Source organism: Trachymyrmex cornetzi, unplaced genomic scaffold (assembly GCF_001594075.2).
Source record: "Trachymyrmex cornetzi isolate Tcor2-1 unplaced genomic scaffold, Tcor1.1 scaffold92, whole genome shotgun sequence".
Classification (NCBI taxonomy): domain Eukaryota; kingdom Metazoa; phylum Arthropoda; class Insecta; order Hymenoptera; family Formicidae; genus Trachymyrmex; species Trachymyrmex cornetzi.
This window is the reverse complement of record NW_017300267.1, coordinates 1297386-1315633: the sequence shown is the minus strand read 5'-3', so window position 1 is coordinate 1315633 and position 18248 is coordinate 1297386. Positions and strand designations below refer to the sequence as shown.

The following is an 18248-nucleotide window of genomic DNA, read 5'->3' as shown; positions in this document are numbered from 1 at the left end:
AACATATCTCTTTTTATACGTCACATATGGCGCACTAATATTTAATAAGCTCATATTGCTTCCTCGCATGCTACATATGCTGCGCGTCGTCAGTGTGGCAAAGCAATTTATGCATATGTCCCGAATTGCATGCACCGGATCCGAGATTGCTGCGATCGCCATTGATTGCCCCGGAAATTTCTGCTTATTACACTCGGGGATCCAGTGAGGCGTTCATTAACGTTTCGCTTCGCAGATGTTGAACATGACTATTTCGTTGTCCGAAAGAACGTTTTGTGCGGTGTACAAAATTCACGAGGTTTGAATGTAAAGTATAACGAAATTGCAGTATGTGTCATTACGTCAATCCTTCTGCAGTAGCTATTCAATCATGTTACGCTTGAATTCGGCAATCGATTTTAATGCACTGAAAAAGTGTACAAAACATCAACTTCGCGAATTGTGGTCAATAGATAATTAACGAATAATGGATCGTCTCTTTTTTTTTTTTTTACCAACTGGTGAAGTTAAGAAAGACTGCTCACAGTTAATTCGCTAATAATCGATCAGCATTGTTCATCGAGTCCGTGGTCAAAAGGAAGCTTATTACGCTTATTAAAGCCGGCTTCCGGTCTTTCGCGGCGGCGCGACAGGGGGAGAGGGGTGGGATGGGGAGGACGAACCGTCGACTGTCACAAAAGAGCAACGTCGATGGCCGTCGACGGCTAATTAGATAGAATAAGGTAATTCCACTTTTCAAGCGATAGAACAAAAACTAATCCGAAACCTTTCCTCTGCTTTTCTTTTCCAGGTGCGGAGGATGTGTTCAGGTTTACGGGAAACGAGACGCACACAGACTACTTTCGGTTGGTGCTCAGGGACGGGAACTATCTTATGGTCGGCGGAAGGTAAATAGAGGATTCATTTGGAGCTAGTGCTTTAATTAAAGGGCCGCTTCTTCTTCTTCCACTTCTTCTTATTCCTCTTTCCCTTCGCCTCTCGTTGCTTCCTATAGTCTCCTCTTGGTCCTCCCACCTATCCATCTTCCGACGTATCATTGCGCCACTGTCTGCACGAGCGCCCGAGATCGACGGTGATCACGAAGCAGATCGAAAATCGTGTAATTCCTTCTATATATTACGTGTAAACTCATTTCATCGCGTAAATTGAATACTTGTCCACGTTGAAAAAAATAACTGGTTACATTCATTTGGGATTCTAATAAAAAAAATCGACAAATCAGAATTTTTTCGTTGAATCTATTGTAATTCTAGTTGATGACCAGAATTCTGATTGATATGATCTGAATCCCTTGGCTCGTTCATTTTCAACCAGAAATTTTTCTCAATGCAAGAATATTTTTTAATCCGACCTAGCCGACTTCTCTTGATTAAAGTCGATTTGGAATTCTGCCGGCGGCACTTTGTGTGCGGTGGCATGTGGAAAACATTCGCGAAATCTCCGCTTGCCCAAGAGTGCGGATTTTTAATTGCGATTACATTAAATTATGCATTGATCGTTATCCTGGAGTGGACTTTAACAGATATAACGATCATTTTAATCGTAGAAGTTAATTATATGTGTGCATCATCATGGATTTGTTGAAACATCGTTATTATTAATTTCCTATTTGACAATGATACTGTTAATCGTATCACAATTGTATACAGCCTTCAAAATACATTAGTAATCAGCATTGTACTCCAAGTTGTATAATAATTTCATTCTCTAATATTCATTATAAAGAGGTATCAAAACAGGTATTATCACTAAACAAATACGTGAGTCACGAAAAATATCTTTAATATAATACAACATGTCGCAATTTATACGCTTTATTCATTAAAAGCTAATAAACAATCAATTTCGTTGAATGTACATAAACAAAAATTATTATGTAGCACTATATTCCCTAATGAGATAATTAATCATGTCAAATATAACAATAGATGTCACATTAACACGATTGTTGGATATATTCAATCGATTATTGATGAGCCATGTATGAATTAAACCTGAATACTTATTGTCTGTAATATCAAACATTTTGTAATACTATTTCCGCGTATTAATCTTTATTATAAAATTTCTTACAAGTACAATAAAATCACTCACAAAGAAGGCACTTTAAATTTCTTACAGTGAAATCTCACTCCAAGAAAGTAAAAATACAATCACCCTTGAAAATATTTCACTTCTTAAAAAAGAGTGACGCAATTTTCAATCTTTTTAGAATGAATTTTCGTTCCAAAAAAGTGAGATTTCACTTTAAAAAGAGTGAAGATCGTTACTATTTTCAAGAAGTGAAATATTTTTACTTTTTTCAAAGGTGGTTGCATTTTTACTCTCTTGGGGTGAGATTTCACTACAAGAAATTTAGAGTGGGGCTAAACATACACAGTACTGTATCAAAAATCTAAAGAATACAATGTAAAATAATTGTAGACGCAATATACAGGGTATCTTAGAATTTAACGGACAATCCTTTCCGTATATGAAATGTACACTTGGATATTCTGCACAATAGAAAATTCGTTTCCTATTTCATGTTCCGTTTAAATGTTTATAATTTTGTAGTTAAACATTTCTTCGTGTAACATTTTTTTCTTATTTCCACTTATAGAATCCGTTCCCGCAGTTAGTCCGTTAATTCTGAGATACCCTGTATAAATTGTATGTCTGTATAAATGCGGGCTTTGGATTTCGTCATTAGGGGATGTATTCAAACGATTTGATTGTGCCCTCAGTCGATCGATTAGCGCGCTTTCTTCTTTTTTTTCCCCTTCTTCTCCCTTGGATTCTCAAGCGTGCACGCAGATAAATCTATTCATGTTTCGTGTGTGCTGAATGCACGCTGTTCCAACGTTGAAATCAGTCGGCAGAAGCAGCAATAATCAGGTCGTACACGGATTAAATGCATTGTGCGTGAATGAACTCTGATATATATCCAGGCTCGTTCGTTATTGATCGGATTACACTAATTGCTCGGCCGATTTGCCGAGCGCCGCCGCCGCCATCACGACCGCCGTGTGCACACTGTCGATGATACGAAAATTTGTTTCTTGCTCGTTATGTCGGGCTTATGATATGAGAATGCCTCGCGATTATTCTGCGGTCGGCAAAATCCGATCGGCGCAGCCGACGTTACCAGCACCGCGCGAGCGCGGAGAGATTCTTCCTCTTTAAAGTGCTTCTAAGCATACGGCGGAGTGCTTAATGAAGAAGAGTTAACGATCGACTGCCGAAACTTCACAAGCGCCGCTTTCTCAGCTAAATCCGTGCTAACCAGACAGCCTTGCTCCGCTCCGTTGATGTCTACTTTAGGCATCTAACTTCACAACTTGGAAACTCTTTCCCCTCCATCTAACGTAGAGTCCTTTTGCTTCCCTGGTACTCGTAATAATGCGAAAGATACTAGTGACCATGTCAGTTTAGAGTTTAAAGAAGATTTTTGGGAGAGAGCATTCTTTTACAAGAATTTATTCAATAGAGATTGCATTACATTCTTATCATAGAAGTTTGATACATTCCTACTTAGATGTAACAGTTCATTATCCTATCAAAATAATTATGTAGAATGGTTAAATTGGTTGTTGGAATTTTAAAACTTCTACATAATTATTTTGATGATTGAAACAAAATTATTTTTACATTTTTGTATCTACTTAAATATTTAATATTTACTTAATTAATTTATTTTAGTAGAACCGTACTTTCGGTGAAGGAATCTTCATTTTTAAATAGTCAATCGTATAATCAATTAAGTATTACAATCTTGTTTTAGAAATCTCGTGCATAATCTCAGTCTGACCGACTTGACGGAGCAGCAGAGGCTGACCTGGTACTCGACAGAGAACGACGTGAAGATGTGCGTCGTGAAAGGGACGCCCGAGGAAAACTGCCAGAACTACATTCGTATCCTCGTGAAGACCGGGCCGAACAACCTCTTCGTGTGCGCCACCAACGCCTTCAAGCCCATGTGCCGTGATTATACGGTGCACGCGGGCAACTACACAATTGTGAAGGAGAAGGGCGGTCAGGCTAGGTGCCCGTACGACCCACAACACAACAGTACCTTCGTCTATGTCGACGGTGAACTCTACACCGGCACGGTCGCTGATTTCGCGGGTATGGACCCGATAATCTATAGGGAGCCACTGCAGACCGAGCAGTACGACTCGATGAGTCTGAACGGTGAGTGAGAAGGCTAATCCAATCGTCAATTCTCGCCCGGGTGATTGATGACGCTTAATGATCGCGTTCTGCTGATTTACATTGAAAGTCGGCGGTTAACTCCGATCGCAACTCGGGATATCAATTTTCATTTTCGCGGCGCGCTTTTGCCATTAATTCGACATGGTGACAAGTGCGGTTTGAAGTCGGTAGTTAATGATCGAAACTCCGAATATTAATTTTCATCGCGGAAAACTGTAAGTTATTATTAACGCGGCAGCAAGTTGTAGATTATCAAACGTAGAGTGTTTAAAATGTTATTTTAAAAGACATTTTATAATTTCTAACGTTATTTTTGTAAAATGATGATTTTACTTATAATTATAAGACGAAAATATTTATTCTAGAAACACTTGGATTAATTTATTTTAGTTATTTATCGTTTCTAGTTGTACCAAGATAATATCGGAAGATACGGTTTCTCTGCAAATAGCGATTCTAAGAGTCACGAGATCGGATCGCAATTAGACCGAGCTAATTGGATGCGATAGATAGCTTATAACCCGAGATCCGATTAATTCAATCGTTACTTTCTAATTGCAAGGAGTTGTAGCGAAAGACCCGTTATTTGTATCTCTCGAAAGTTTGCGTTTCTGTATCGACTCTCAGTCCCAGCGCCTTGCGAACTCCGCGTTTCTTAACAATAAGACAATAGTCGCGCATTTATCGAAAGTATCTGCAGAAGTTTACGGAAGAAAGTTACCGGGATTCACATTATCCAGAGAATCGAATAAGAGAAGTTTCGGAATGGAGGTGGACTGTGATGATCCGATATTAAATAAAAATGATCAATAAGCCAGACGGAATCCCATACTATGAAGAAAAGGGAATTCCCGAATGAACGGAATTGCATGAAACTTTTCGCGGCGGCGGCGTCCCTTATATCTCACGTAGTTCGTCAGGTTGCCACCGAGGCTATTATCGTTCTCATGCCACAACTTTAATCACGTCGTTTTACCGCGCTTACCAACTTCTGAAATTATCCTATTAATATTCCGGTGCGACATAATTATTGTCCATTATCGACCTCGTTACACCGCCGTCAAACGCGATCTCTCTCGGGCGCGAGGTGACCGCGCCGGGATAAACACGTGTCTGAATGTTTGAAAATTGCTCGGGCAGCTCCCGCATAATACACATCCGTGTCCATTAAAGTTCAACTGCGAGTTTGATTCAATATTTGCACGCCAAGTTTCGGTCGCGCCGCCGGGTCGACTTTGAAAATCCGACGCGCGCGCGCCCGCTCTGGCAAAATTATTCGCAGAAATGTCGCGCGATCGTAGCCGCGACCGTGTGTGCCCTTCGCTGCGCTCCTAATCCACACGATGTAATTCTAGGATTAACCGTGCGTGTACGTGGTTCTCTAAGCTCTCTCTCTCTCTCTCTCTCACATCGTACTTGCTCCAAGATTATTCCGCGGATCTTCCGGGCTCGTGTAACGACGGAACAGCGCGCCGCTGTGCCCATCGGCTTGAAATTTGCTCTCGAGATTGTAATGCGACCCCGTTGCATCGTAATATAGGACCGTCTATAACGGGAACGCGATATCACACAGTCAGCTAACTGCTATGACTTTTAACTGACAAAATGTCGTTATTATTTAAATCATATTCAACCGAGTGGGATTTTATTCCATTCGATGTTCAGAATTTTTACATGATTTCATATTTTTTTTTATTTGGATATATTCAAAATATACGAAAATACACCGCACGTTTTTTTTTTCTCTTCCATTTAACGAAATTTAAACACGATTTTAATTAACGTTGTAGACACAACAGATTTTTATCGCGCTTTTCGAAACATGTTGATACACGCTATGATTTCCACGGTTTTATCGACGAGTTCTTTGTCCGCCTAACATTGCCGCTCATACGTCGCGTATAGAGATCCTTTGTGGATTTAATAAATTAAAAACTAGTTTTCTTGGCGTTATATACTACGGTGTATTATACGTAACTTCAAAGTACCGTCTTCGTCGTCACGGCGTTAAAATTGATACGTCACTTTGCTCGAGGCGGAGACGACGGGGGCCTCGAGTCCACCAGGGGTATTTTAATTGAACGGTGTACGAGAGCGCTAATCAAGTTTCTCCACCCGTTGGACAATATTGATTTTCTCTCCGTCCGTCGAAAATTCAATTCCATCCCGCCACCCTCCTACGTCCCGCACCTCCGTGTCGCTCCCTCGGCAAATCGCGAATCGAAAATCTCCGGACGAATGATTCCCGGCGAGAGACGCGAAAGACGCGAAAGACGGACCGTGTCGTCTGGGAGAGGCATTTTTCCGTAATCGGTCGCGTAGGGAGTTCAAGAAAGGTGAGACTCGGGAGTACGACGGAAGTGTTTCCCTTTCTGGAAAAGGCCCCGGTCTTCACCGCGAATTTTCTACGGCACTTTGTCTCGGGCGCGGAGGTGCAGTTAAACGCGACGTGGGACGCGAGGTGGAAAGGAAGCGAGGAAGGAAGGAAGGAAGGAAGGAAGGAAGGAAGGAAGGAAGCGAACCAACGACGACAGATAGAAGGAGAGAGAGAAAGAGATAGGAGAGCTGGAGGAGAGAGAGCTCTCTCGCTAAGGGTTGGGTAAAACGAGGAGAATTTATGGGGCGGAGAGCGACGGGTCGTTCGGATATACCTACGTGGCGTGGCGAGATTAATATTACTTTATGAATCCTAAGAAGCTTATGAAAACCCTGTCAAGTTAATAAATCGATAAAGTTTTCCCACTTTATCGGACGGTCGACCGGAACCGCGACGCGACGACGGCGACGACGGCGACGACGGTGGCAACGTTTTACCGGGCGACGGCGTTGAAATAACCGAGAGAGAAAATAAAAGGGCTCCTTACACGTAGCCGGCTTATTGGCGTGGCGTATACTTGGATGTTATATGTCTTTGATGTCGACATTAAACTTTCGCGTCCGAGTCACGACTCTTCGACGGTTTCATTCATTTTCGCGTTCGTTGTTTTACCGATGGGATAACGATCATCAACACCGGAGTTGTATGTAATTTTCGAGCGTTAATAATTGGCCTAATGCGTCGTTTGTCAACGTGAGTGTCTTGATGCGCTTAATCGCCGGTGATTACACCCAATTAATTACCGCGTTTGTCGAAATTAATGGCACAATTAAGGGGAACGTTAGTTGGCGTAAATAACTGTACTCTCGGTTGCCTTAACTTTTTAAGCCGCTCGAACGCGCGAGAATTAATGTTCGTCGCGCGCGATGTCAAGTAGAAATAGAAGTTTTTAAATAAATCGCGGCGAGATCCCCCTCCTTATTTTCTGGGGTACTGTATGAACGTTGTCTGCTTTATTACACACCATCGATTGCGTTCCAGTAGGTGGTTATTACGCTCATTTATTTATAAGAGGAATTTATGACGTCATTTACTACCGCCGTGTACGCTGGCAATAGCAGTCAGTAATAATGGCTACATATTCTAATTGCAGCACCGAACTTCGTGAGCTCCATGTCCCAAGGAGACTTCGTCTACTTCTTCTTTAGAGAGACCGCTGTAGAATATATCAATTGCGGCAAGGTAAGGAATCGTCGGCAATTAATCGTCGCTATATATATATCACCTTACACCCACATAAATTTCCAGAGGAAGGAATCGCGTAGCTCGCAATTATTGGATCGTCGTAAACGAAGATGTCTGTCTTTCGAAAATCTCCGGGAACCGCGGTGTAGGCATTCGCATTGATCTAGGATGATAAAAATCAGTAATGCAGTTAAAGAAAGCGATACTTGCTTAAGGGAATGCTATAGAGCCACGGTTGAACTTGATCGATAAAATAGATTTGTTAATTGCGAATAAAAAATTACATACATTAAGCAAAATATTACGTACATTAAGTAAAACATCGAGAAACGCATTACGTACATTTCTTGCTCTCCTGTATCCTATATATCACACGAACATTAAGTTATCTACATTCAGATCGTATTTTTCCATTTACTTCTCTTGTAAGCTTCAAAATCATAATTTGAAGGTCTCTTTATATATCCTTATATATTATTTAAATATGGACAAACTACTTTTTATTGGATATATGTTTGGAATTATTTATATCATGTGAAGAAATAATCTACGTGGTAACGGAAAACTGTAATTTTCATAATTTTTTTTGGTTTTTTTATAGGTTTGTAGTTTTCCATAACTATTTTCTTTTATTCTGGAGAAGGATTTTTTTAATTCTGTACGAGGAAAACGAAGAAAATGAAAAAGTACAAAATGCGTCGGTATTACAGATGATGCCACACAGCATCCCCTTAAACAGCATTAGTTCCACCATTAACTTCCGTCGCGTCATTTTCACGCGTACGATTTAATACTCCGGCCTTTTCACGGCGAATCGAAATTTGCATGATAAAGACCTGGCTCGCGACTATAAAAATCCCGTGACAATATTTTGTTCGGCGAATTAGCGCACGGTCAACGGATAACAATGGAGTGGAAGAATCGCGTCGGATGAGATTAAGTTTCGCGTCGGATCCGGATAATACGCGCGAAAGTTTCGCGAAAACGAGTTCGCAGTCGCGCCGGTTACTCTCCCTGGACGTTTTTTAATGGCGAGTAAGACGATTACGATTTCTTTTGCCCGTTTCGCATTGAAGATCAAGCTTTTAGAAGTCACTTCTTCTCCTCTTCGTTACATACATAAGCGAACGTCTCCGGGCGTGCCCGTGCCCGTGGCAGGGAGAGCTGTGAGCGTCGGATTCATTGTGGACGAAGCTTAAGTCGAAGCTCGACTTATTGTCAAAGGCGGAGCCAGGCTTTCCGTGCTCTCTGATAATGACGCATAATTTTACGGCGAGCAGCGAAGGGATAAATCCGAGGCGAGGAAAAAGTTGGGACGCGCGGTATTATGGATAAAGATTGCGGGACTCCTCCCGCGGGCGAACGTCTCGCAGTGAAATTTTATGCGACCCGGAATAAATTTATAATCTCGACGGGGCACAATAAATCATTCCGAGAGATCTTCGAAATCGCGCGAGCGTTCCGTTTCCTCCCGTTTTATATTCGTTTACGTGCTCGAGTACACGCTCGCGAATTCTATTTTAATTACAGGTCACGATAAATTCTCCTCTAAATCACCTCGTGCTCGTTTTATCCTCTTTACGCGCAGTATATTCCACAGTGTATTTTGCAAATCGCGTTTTTCTGGAAGTTACGGTACGGTACATTTCGTACAGGCTGCTCCGCGCAGGAAGTTTCGCGGCAATCTTTATGCGACGCTTTGTGCCGCATCCGGAAACGTGCGCGTCACTTTAATAGCGCGCGTAAAAGCCGAAACTAGATTTCCTCATTCATTCGCGCTCGTCCTTTTTCCTCGTGACACATTTTTTGGGAAATAGAGGGAGGGAAATAAAATTTTCTCGCCTTACGCTCTCTACAGTGGAATTTACGAGACGCAATTTTCGTGTTCGCAGGCCGTCTACTCTCGCGTGGCGCGAGTCTGTAAATACGACCGGGGCGGACCGCATCGTTTCCGTAACAGGTGGACGTCTTTCTTGAAGTCGCGTCTCAATTGCTCCGTCACTGGAGATTTCCCATTCTACTTTAACGAGATACGTAAGTAGACAGATATATGTATCGCTCGTATGCTGGATCATGCGAGTTCTTCGTTATATCGCCCATTGTCCAAGTATAACATACATTGTTGGAAAAGTATTAAATTTAATGCACTTCGCGTGTCCCAAACGATCCACTCAAATTTATGTGTTAATTCAACACAAGATGAATGTGTCAGAAGGTAATAAATATTATTTAAAGAGGAAACGCAAGAAGTAACGCTGACACAGTTTGTAAACAAACCGTGGAAACATTTTTTTTTTGCAGTAAAATTAACATTTATAGTATGTTAAATTAACCTATATTTTATTCATCCTTAGAATTTACATTTTAAAACATTTTACTTTTACGTTATTTGTTCACTTATCCATAAATTGTGTCATAATTCACATTATGTTAAATTAAGACTTCAAATAGTGTGAAAAAATTTCCACACAAACTGTTAACAAGAACGTGAGTGGACCATTTCCAACATAAATAGGTTTTTTTCACTGTGTACCATTGCATTTTCGAGGATACCATTCTCCAAACAATTTAAGAAATATCTCGATCGCAGAGTCAACGACCGAGCTAATCTCGGGCCAATACGGCGGCACATCGGCCCAGCTCATTTACGGCACCTTCACAACACCGGTGAACAGCATAAGCGGCTCGGCGGTATGCGCGTTCTCGCTGCAGGACATCGCCGACACTTTCGCTGGCAATTTCAAAGAGCAGAGTGCTATGAACTCCAATTGGCTACCGGTGCAGGACACGAAGGTGCCAGATCCGCGGCCCGGTCAATGCACCAACGATTCGCGCACACTGCCAGATCTGACGCTCAACTTCATCAACACGCACTCACTGATGGACGAGTCAGTGCCGAGCTTTTTCGGCCAGCCGATCGTTATACGTACCAGTTTCCAGTAAGTGAAAATCGTTCGAGAGCCGAGAGATTTCGGCCGCGAGCCGAAATCCAAATTGAACGCAAACTAGGCGCACACGGAGCCACGCTTTCGGAGCTTTCATCGCGCATCGCCGCGTCGTGTGTTTTGCATCCATGCGAGTGCGCGGTTTACGTTACTGTATGCCCGACGTTGATAAACGCTTTTTATTTTCCCTGCGGACCTTTTTTTTCGTAGTACAGCGAAACGCAGCGAGTGAATCACAACATGTAAATTGGTCGCCTCGTGTGTTTATACGTCGATGATATAGGTCGGGAGAGAGAGGTATCGATAACATGGTTCTTCTAATCTAGTTACAGATTTACTCAAATCGCCGTGGATCCTCAAGTGAAGACCCCGGGCGGCAAGACCTATGACGTTCTCTTCATCGGCACGGACAACGGCAAGGTGATTAAAGCGGTGAACGCCGAGTCTGCCGATTCTCATCAGAAAGTTAGTCCAGTCGTGATCGAGGAGATACAGGCGTTCCCACCGACGGTACCGGTTCGCGGCATCAAGGTCGTTCGAGCCTCACAGGCGGGCGACGGCCTCGAGGATGGTCGATTGGTGGTTATCGCTGATAGTCAGGTGCAGGCGTTGAGACTCCATCGTTGTTACAGCGATAGAATACTGTCATGCAGCGAATGCGTGGCTCTGCAAGATCCATACTGCGCCTGGGACAAAGTGGAGAACAAATGCAGAGCGTTGGTTGGTCCGGCGGCGACAGACGCCAGCAGGTTCCTTCAGAGTGTCGCGACCGGAATGCACGCGTCTTGCCCGGCGAGCAAGAGTCTTAACAAAGATGCCGGCAGCGTCGGCGCCATTTCCGCTAATCAGAACAAGTTTCCGCAGGACTCCATACCGAATAAGGACAGTCCCGGCGGTGAAATCATCAATATTATGCAGGACGAGGAACAGGACAATTCAGGTACGCAGCTTGTCGATCGATATTTCTCGTTTTACATTATCGTACGTAATTGAAACGGTATTCTGTTATTTGCAGGTCCGGAAGTATCCGCAGCTGACACACCTCCTCCACAATACTCGGTGGAAACTCTCGTGATGGCTGTAGTAGCGGGTGCGCTGGCCGCATTGTTCGTCGGCTTCGTAGCCGGTTATTTATGCGGCAGAAAATGCAGGAAAGACGAAGATGACAATCTACCATATCCGGACACGGAGTACGAATACTTCGAGCAACGCCAAAATGTGAACAGGTAAGATATTTGCTTCAACTTGACGAGCAGACTCAGCGAAAGAATATTTTTTTCCATTTGCCGCTCTTAGTAATGTCTGCTTATCCACATTTAGCAGGCTGGCGCCTGAGCCGAAGCTGCTACCGCAGGAGGAGGTAACCTATGCGGAACCAGTGCTAGTTCCACAACCTCCGAAACTTCAGTCTCCGAAAGGTACCATGAGGAAACCTCCGCCAACGCCTACGGAGACCCTCTTTCAATTCCCGGACGGCTACGGTTTCCGCGGGGGTCCCCGTGGGGACAACTTTGGCACCCTTCGCTCTCATCAGGGCGACGCGTATCGCCGCAACGACGGCTTTGCGACCACGCGCAGCGTCAAGAAAGTTTATCTCTGAGAAACGAGCGAGGAGGGGGGTGGCCGTCACCGGAGCCTAGGACGGCCAGCGCGCAATCGCCACAACGCGACGACGGCCAGCAGGAGTAGTCGCGCTGTGACGTCCGGGGGACAGTCAAATCGTGAGCTCGCCGGCCCGAGGGCACTGGAATCGCCCTCGCCATCGTCGAGTGTGTCATCGAGTTCCCCGTCCCCTCCCTCCTCGTCACCCTCGCCCACCCTCGTACCGATCGCCATGAGCGGCCAGCAGCCACCACCGCCGCCAACGCCACCTTGCAGCTTCATCTATCGATCATAGTCGTCACCGTCGTCACCGTCGTCGCCATCATTATCATCGTCATCATCGTCATCGCCGTCGCCATCACAATCGCTATCGTATTTTACTTTCGACTCGGCGACGCGAGGGGATGAGAGAGAGAGTGAAAGAGCGCGTTCTACAGTCCTAGCGCGTTATCCCAAAATGTATAGAACGACTAATCGAAAGGAGAATCCAGGCCAGAGATCTCGCAGTACTTCGATGGATGCCGCGATACTTTTCTTTCTTGCCTTCAATCCTAAATCTTCTCATTTTGCGCGTGACTTTCGTTTCGATGCTGATATTGCTTTGATCTTAATGAAAAATTAGGATACTAGAGTTTTACGTCGATCGAGTCTAGACGTTATTGTTTGTTTGCATAAGTAATCAAATTTTCTAAATTGCGGAATCGGTTGTCCATCACGAGCATTGGGAAACGTCGAGTCAAGTAGCTATGTATAGAGCACTTTGTTTGCAAGTTGCCTATTCGCGAATCATCGCAACGTTATAATATAGCATTTCGTAATTCTCGTAGGAACAACATTCCAGCCAGAAGTGTTTCGGTAGGCGTTATGATGATCATTAGCTCGTTTATCCATGCATATTGAAGAATAAATAAGGCAAACGCAAACATTTTAGTGTAGCGATTGTCGGTTATCGTAGATCTTTAGCACTAATCCGCAAAAAGAATGAGCATGTAGAATACAGAAAGAGAAGAGATTCTACGATTATCGATGCTCGAATTATAAACTCGAGTGAACTTTGGTGATCAGGCTCGATTGACAAAATAGTGCGAACGTTACGCGATGGTTCGCAACAAAATGTCGTAATCTCCACTATTTTATTAATTGACAATTAATATCGAGGTCGGTATATTATAAAGCTACACAGCATAGTATTATGACAAGGCTTTTTTCATAAAGTCAATTAAAGGAGACTATCCGCAAACTCGAAACACGCAATTTTTCTAACGTTGTAATATTTAATACGAGTGATTGATAGTGCCATTATAGACCACGTAACATTGCTGCGTGCCTCGAAATTGAAGACGATCATAATGATCGACATTGTTGGCTGAATGTTTTTCGCGATTGACCAAATGGATCATACGGAATGCATTTAGTTCATTGTACATAATAACATTTCTATGTCTTTATATTTAGATTTTTATTTGTTTCGTCTTTTCTTTTGTAATTTTATTTTATTTTTGCCTGTTGACTGTCGACATGTCAAGTAACGTTATAATCTTATATAACTAATAGTACATCATTGTTCTATGGAGCACAGTGATGTATATATAATAATTAGGTTATATTGAAAAGAATTCGAATCAAGGATTGAAACGTATGATTATACTAATGTAATGAAGATTTGATATACACAACTACATCTGGTGTTTGGACTCGAGTAGGCATTAAATACATTTGGGTTTATTTTATTTTTATTTATATTTTTAATATATTACAAATTGTATAGAGTGTTGTTTATTTACACCACGTGAAGATTGTTGGATTCAAAGAAAATAACGAACATGGTAAAATAACATTTTTTAAATTTTAATGTAAAAATAAAAGTCCGTAATTTAATGTAATTTATGCATTTTAATATTGAATCTTATCCAGTGATATTTTATTATCACGTTAAAAAATTTAAATTATGCATAAAATCGTGGAGATTGCTATATTGCATGATTTAAGAATGCGTTAATTGATGTATTCATGCAACAGCTAACTAACGCCGATTACGTTGTTGCTGTCCATTGGATATGTTAAAATAATCGTTCAAAATGATATTACTTTCTAGTTTCTCGTATGCGAATGTCGGTTCTAGTTCTGTGTATGCTTCGGAGACGCGCATTCTCGACGCCTGCACATACTTATACGTAATAGAGAGTGAAGAAAGTGAGAGAGCGGAAGAAAAGGTGAGAGGCACAGCGCTTATATGTACATAATACATATATACAAAAAAGCATATACATCAAGTTAGGGGTTACAAAAGACAGAAGGATTGGAAAATGAAGACGAGAATCAGTCTATCTAAACTGGGCCCGATGGTGTATGTAGACATCTATCTTAAAGTGCTTCTTATTTCAGTGTGTTTAGAGAAGTAAACATGTATGTGATATATTCTATATGATGAGATGCTCTCTGAGCATCGGAGGAGCGAGAGAAACGTGGGGAGGGCTTTTTTTCACTCATCGGGCTCTCTCGACGGATCTGAAACGAGACGGACGCACGTGGTGATGGAATCTCATGGTCTTTTGTTCACTAGAATTCGTCGTTACGCTTTATAAATATTTTTTGTACGGTTTTTTGTATCGCACATTTTTTATGCGTACATTTGTGTGTCATAATGACGCGCATTACTGGTTTCTGACATCTCTGTCTCCCGCAATTCTACGGCGTCGCGAAAAAAGCTACATTCCAGCAGATTGTCTTTCACCGATTGTAGAATTTTCGTGAACAATCGAACCTAAACTCTTTGACACGCACACAAGTACACGAATACATACTACAGGTTGTAAACTTTTATAGATTCTATCTTACCGCTTTTTTTTTTTAATTAATTGTTAACTCGGTTAATTTGTTGATTCTATGAATACATCCGAGAGCTCGTTGAAAAATTATCCCTCAAACGGTAAGACTGAAAAGATCCCCCAAGGGCGAGTCTCAGTGCATTTATTTTTTTCTTACAAGTTTTTATAATCGGCGTGGACGAGAAATATTTCTTGTAAAAATTTAGATATCAAATCTTTTTATTATTACTTAAATAATCACCGTTCCAAGCACAAATTATTCTTCATTACACTTTACTAGAGAATTAACGAAAGTTTATCACAATGCGACTTGTTAACTACTCTATTAATAGCATAATCGAATAGTAGTCCTCGTGAATCAGCACGAATTCGTAAGAAAAAGTAAACGACGATATAAGCATACTTGCAGGTATTTCATTGACTGTCAAACAATATGTGAATAAACGTGAAAATTATCCAAACTGCCACGCGGCGTAGACTTTAAGGTAAAACTGATATTTTGTGCTTGAAACAAGTAGCGATAGCAGGAACATCTCATATCCCGTGGTAACATTTTCCACGTGGTTTGAAGCTGCCATATAATCAATCCGACATTCCTTGTCGCAGGTACACTTAATTATCCCTCGGGAGCTAAGTAACATTTTTAATCGCTTGTTTCGCGTCGCGCGAAGGACGAATCTTTTTCTAAGTTTGATACGACAAACGACGGCTCGTAGCTGTATCCAAACGAGATTCTATAAATAATTGTTTAGTGATTTTTTTTTTGTAAACGGAAGACTCAGGCATATGATACCAAAGATATTAATTGTAAACTAGGCACCGTTGGTCATTGTGATGGTTAATCGTTAGAAGACGCACAAAACGGTATTCATTAACGATAGGAAGGTGGCCCCCTTGCACACAGACTCGGACACGGTTATGCATAAACACGTGCGTACATACGCGACACACGAAAAGAAGATAGACGTAAGAGAGGCAGACGTGTAAGGATGTTCACCTTATTAGCGAGTTTTAATAATCATGTTGACGACACACTAGTTGGGAGACACTCGCGATATTAAGATCGTAGAATTGTACTAAACGTTGGAATCAAGTAATGCATGAAAAACAGGGCGATCGTGCACCATGAAGTATTTTTCAAGGAAGAACGAGAGAGAAAGAGAGAGAGAGAGAGAGAGAGATAGAGAGAGAGAGAGAGAGAGAAGATGTGCGCGTATGCATGTGTGTGTAAATGTATGAGCGAAAGAGAGCGAGAGAGAGGGAGAGGATGAGAGCGAGAGGTGTAGCGGTAGCTCGGTGTTCAAAAAAATAAAGTCAGAAATCTAATAAGCTTACAATATTATTATCGAGCGTTGATGCTTTAATAAAAGGAAAATAAGTAAAAAAAAAAAATCGAAGATTTGTATAAACGTGTTCAAGGAGCTCGTAACGTTCATGTTGTTTAAGCCAATAAGGAACGGATTCCATCCAAGACAATGACGCGATCGATTGTGATCGATTAGAGCGACTTTCGACTCGGTGTAAATGAATTCGTTTGTCCGATATTGTTATAAACGGGGGTCGTGTGAGGAACGTTGTTCGATTATAGGCTTCGCGTGATTTCTTTTTACGTTGTTTAACGAGTGTCGCGGGAGACGTAACGATGTTTCATGCATTATTTCATTTCAATCCCTCGAATCCCAAGTTATTTGTCTGTATATTTAACAGGAGAGGAGTTTAGCCAGTTACTTATAAATTGAAACAGAAATGAACCTAGGCACACAACACAATAGATCTTCTCGTTTGAGAGGAGATCAAGTAGAAGATGAAGTATGTATGAAATGCGATTCGCGAGGATGTGGAAGCTTAGAGATAAGTAGAAGATTAGTAATTATTAATATATGATATATATTATAACTTTTTATAAATATATTTTTCCGTCGAAGTCTAGCCTAGTTGATACATACACAGTTATGACTATTAATTTATCCGATCTGATTATTATCGAGATCTAGCGTTAATTCGGACATCTTAGACGTCATAGTTTTACATGATAGGCGAGTTGTACGAATTGTAAGTCACTTAATGAGAGAAAGGGAGGAGAGAATTAGTACCTAATGTTAAACAAATTTACTACTAGCGTTGAATCTCTGAAACGGGAGTCTTCTTCTCTTCGCAGCCAATCATCCGCATCCCCAAGTCCCCAGCCGTCGGAGGATTTCGCCGATCAGATGTTCCGTTTAAAGTGTGGCACACCAAGCAAAGAGTATATATATATATATAAAATATATATAAATATGTGTATATGTAAGAGAGATGAGAGAAAGAGAAAAAAATAAGAGAGGACATTGTATTTTTCGAAATTCGCGTTTCAACGAAAACTCCATTGCCACGACGGCTAGAGTCTCGCGATTGTTAATCATTAAAAAAACGCGACGAACGACCGCGGAAGAACAAGACTCCCGTTCCGCGCTTTGTAATTAAGTGAAGAAGAATCGGCGAAAAGGAAGAGAGAAAAAAAGAAAATTAGAGCGGCGGGACGAGTATCGCCGTTCCCGCCCTCTCCGGCATGCGTTCGTAGTCTCTGACGAGCGACGGAAACGGTGTCGCGGTGGTGTTTTTTTTTCCGACGGGGATTGCTGGCCGCGCGACGGGCCTCCCCCGCGCGGCGTTGTAAAATGAGCGAGCACTAATAATAATATTAATAATAATAACGATAACAATATTATAATTAACACTTAAGAATAATCATAATAATGTAATGCATTGCGATACCAGAAGATTTTTAAAGGGAAAAAAAAACACTATAGCATTTATCAACGATAAAATAACGAGAATGTAACATGTATTTTGCTTCTTCCTAATACAGTGCCGTTTACGCTATTTTTTACTCTAACTAACTAGAAGCTCGGCGAAGTGTGCGTCCCGACGGAGGCGGCCGCCCGGCAGCATGCGCTACTTTAAAACGCCGGTCTGTATATTTAGTCGGCCATATGTATCCTTAAAAAAAAAAAAAAGTAACCGTTCGCAAAAAAAAAATTACGCCCAAATGTGACTCTGGCGTACGTTCGTCGCCGTTGTTGTTGCCATCGTCATTGTCATCGTCACTCTCGGCGTTGACGAAACGAAGAGGCGAGG

At 41.9% G+C, this 18248-nt stretch overlaps 1 protein-coding gene across 3 annotated transcripts in view; it reads left to right on the top strand.

The window, feature by feature from the left end:
* The window catches only part of Sema1a (semaphorin 1a), a 203747-nt gene extending 191428 nt beyond the window's left edge, over window positions 1–12319 (top strand). The window contains exons 2-9 of one of the 3 annotated variants that reach the window (XM_018520621.1): window positions 791–887; window positions 3764–4173; window positions 7665–7753; window positions 9649–9790; window positions 10347–10695; window positions 11028–11641; window positions 11717–11927; window positions 12025–12319. In XM_018520621.1, coding sequence (XP_018376123.1) covers window positions 791–887; window positions 3764–4173; window positions 7665–7753; window positions 9649–9790; window positions 10347–10695; window positions 11028–11641; window positions 11717–11927; window positions 12025–12301 — 2189 coding nt within the window. In that variant the 3' untranslated portion in view covers window positions 12302–12319. Of the gene's footprint in view, window positions 1–790; window positions 888–3763; window positions 4174–7664; window positions 7754–9648; window positions 9791–10346; window positions 10696–11027; window positions 11642–11716; window positions 11928–11997 lie in introns of all 3 variants that reach the window. The other 2 variants (XM_018520620.1, XM_018520619.1) reach the window with 2 other exon arrangements.
* Window positions 12320–18248: the final 5929 nt, after the last annotated feature.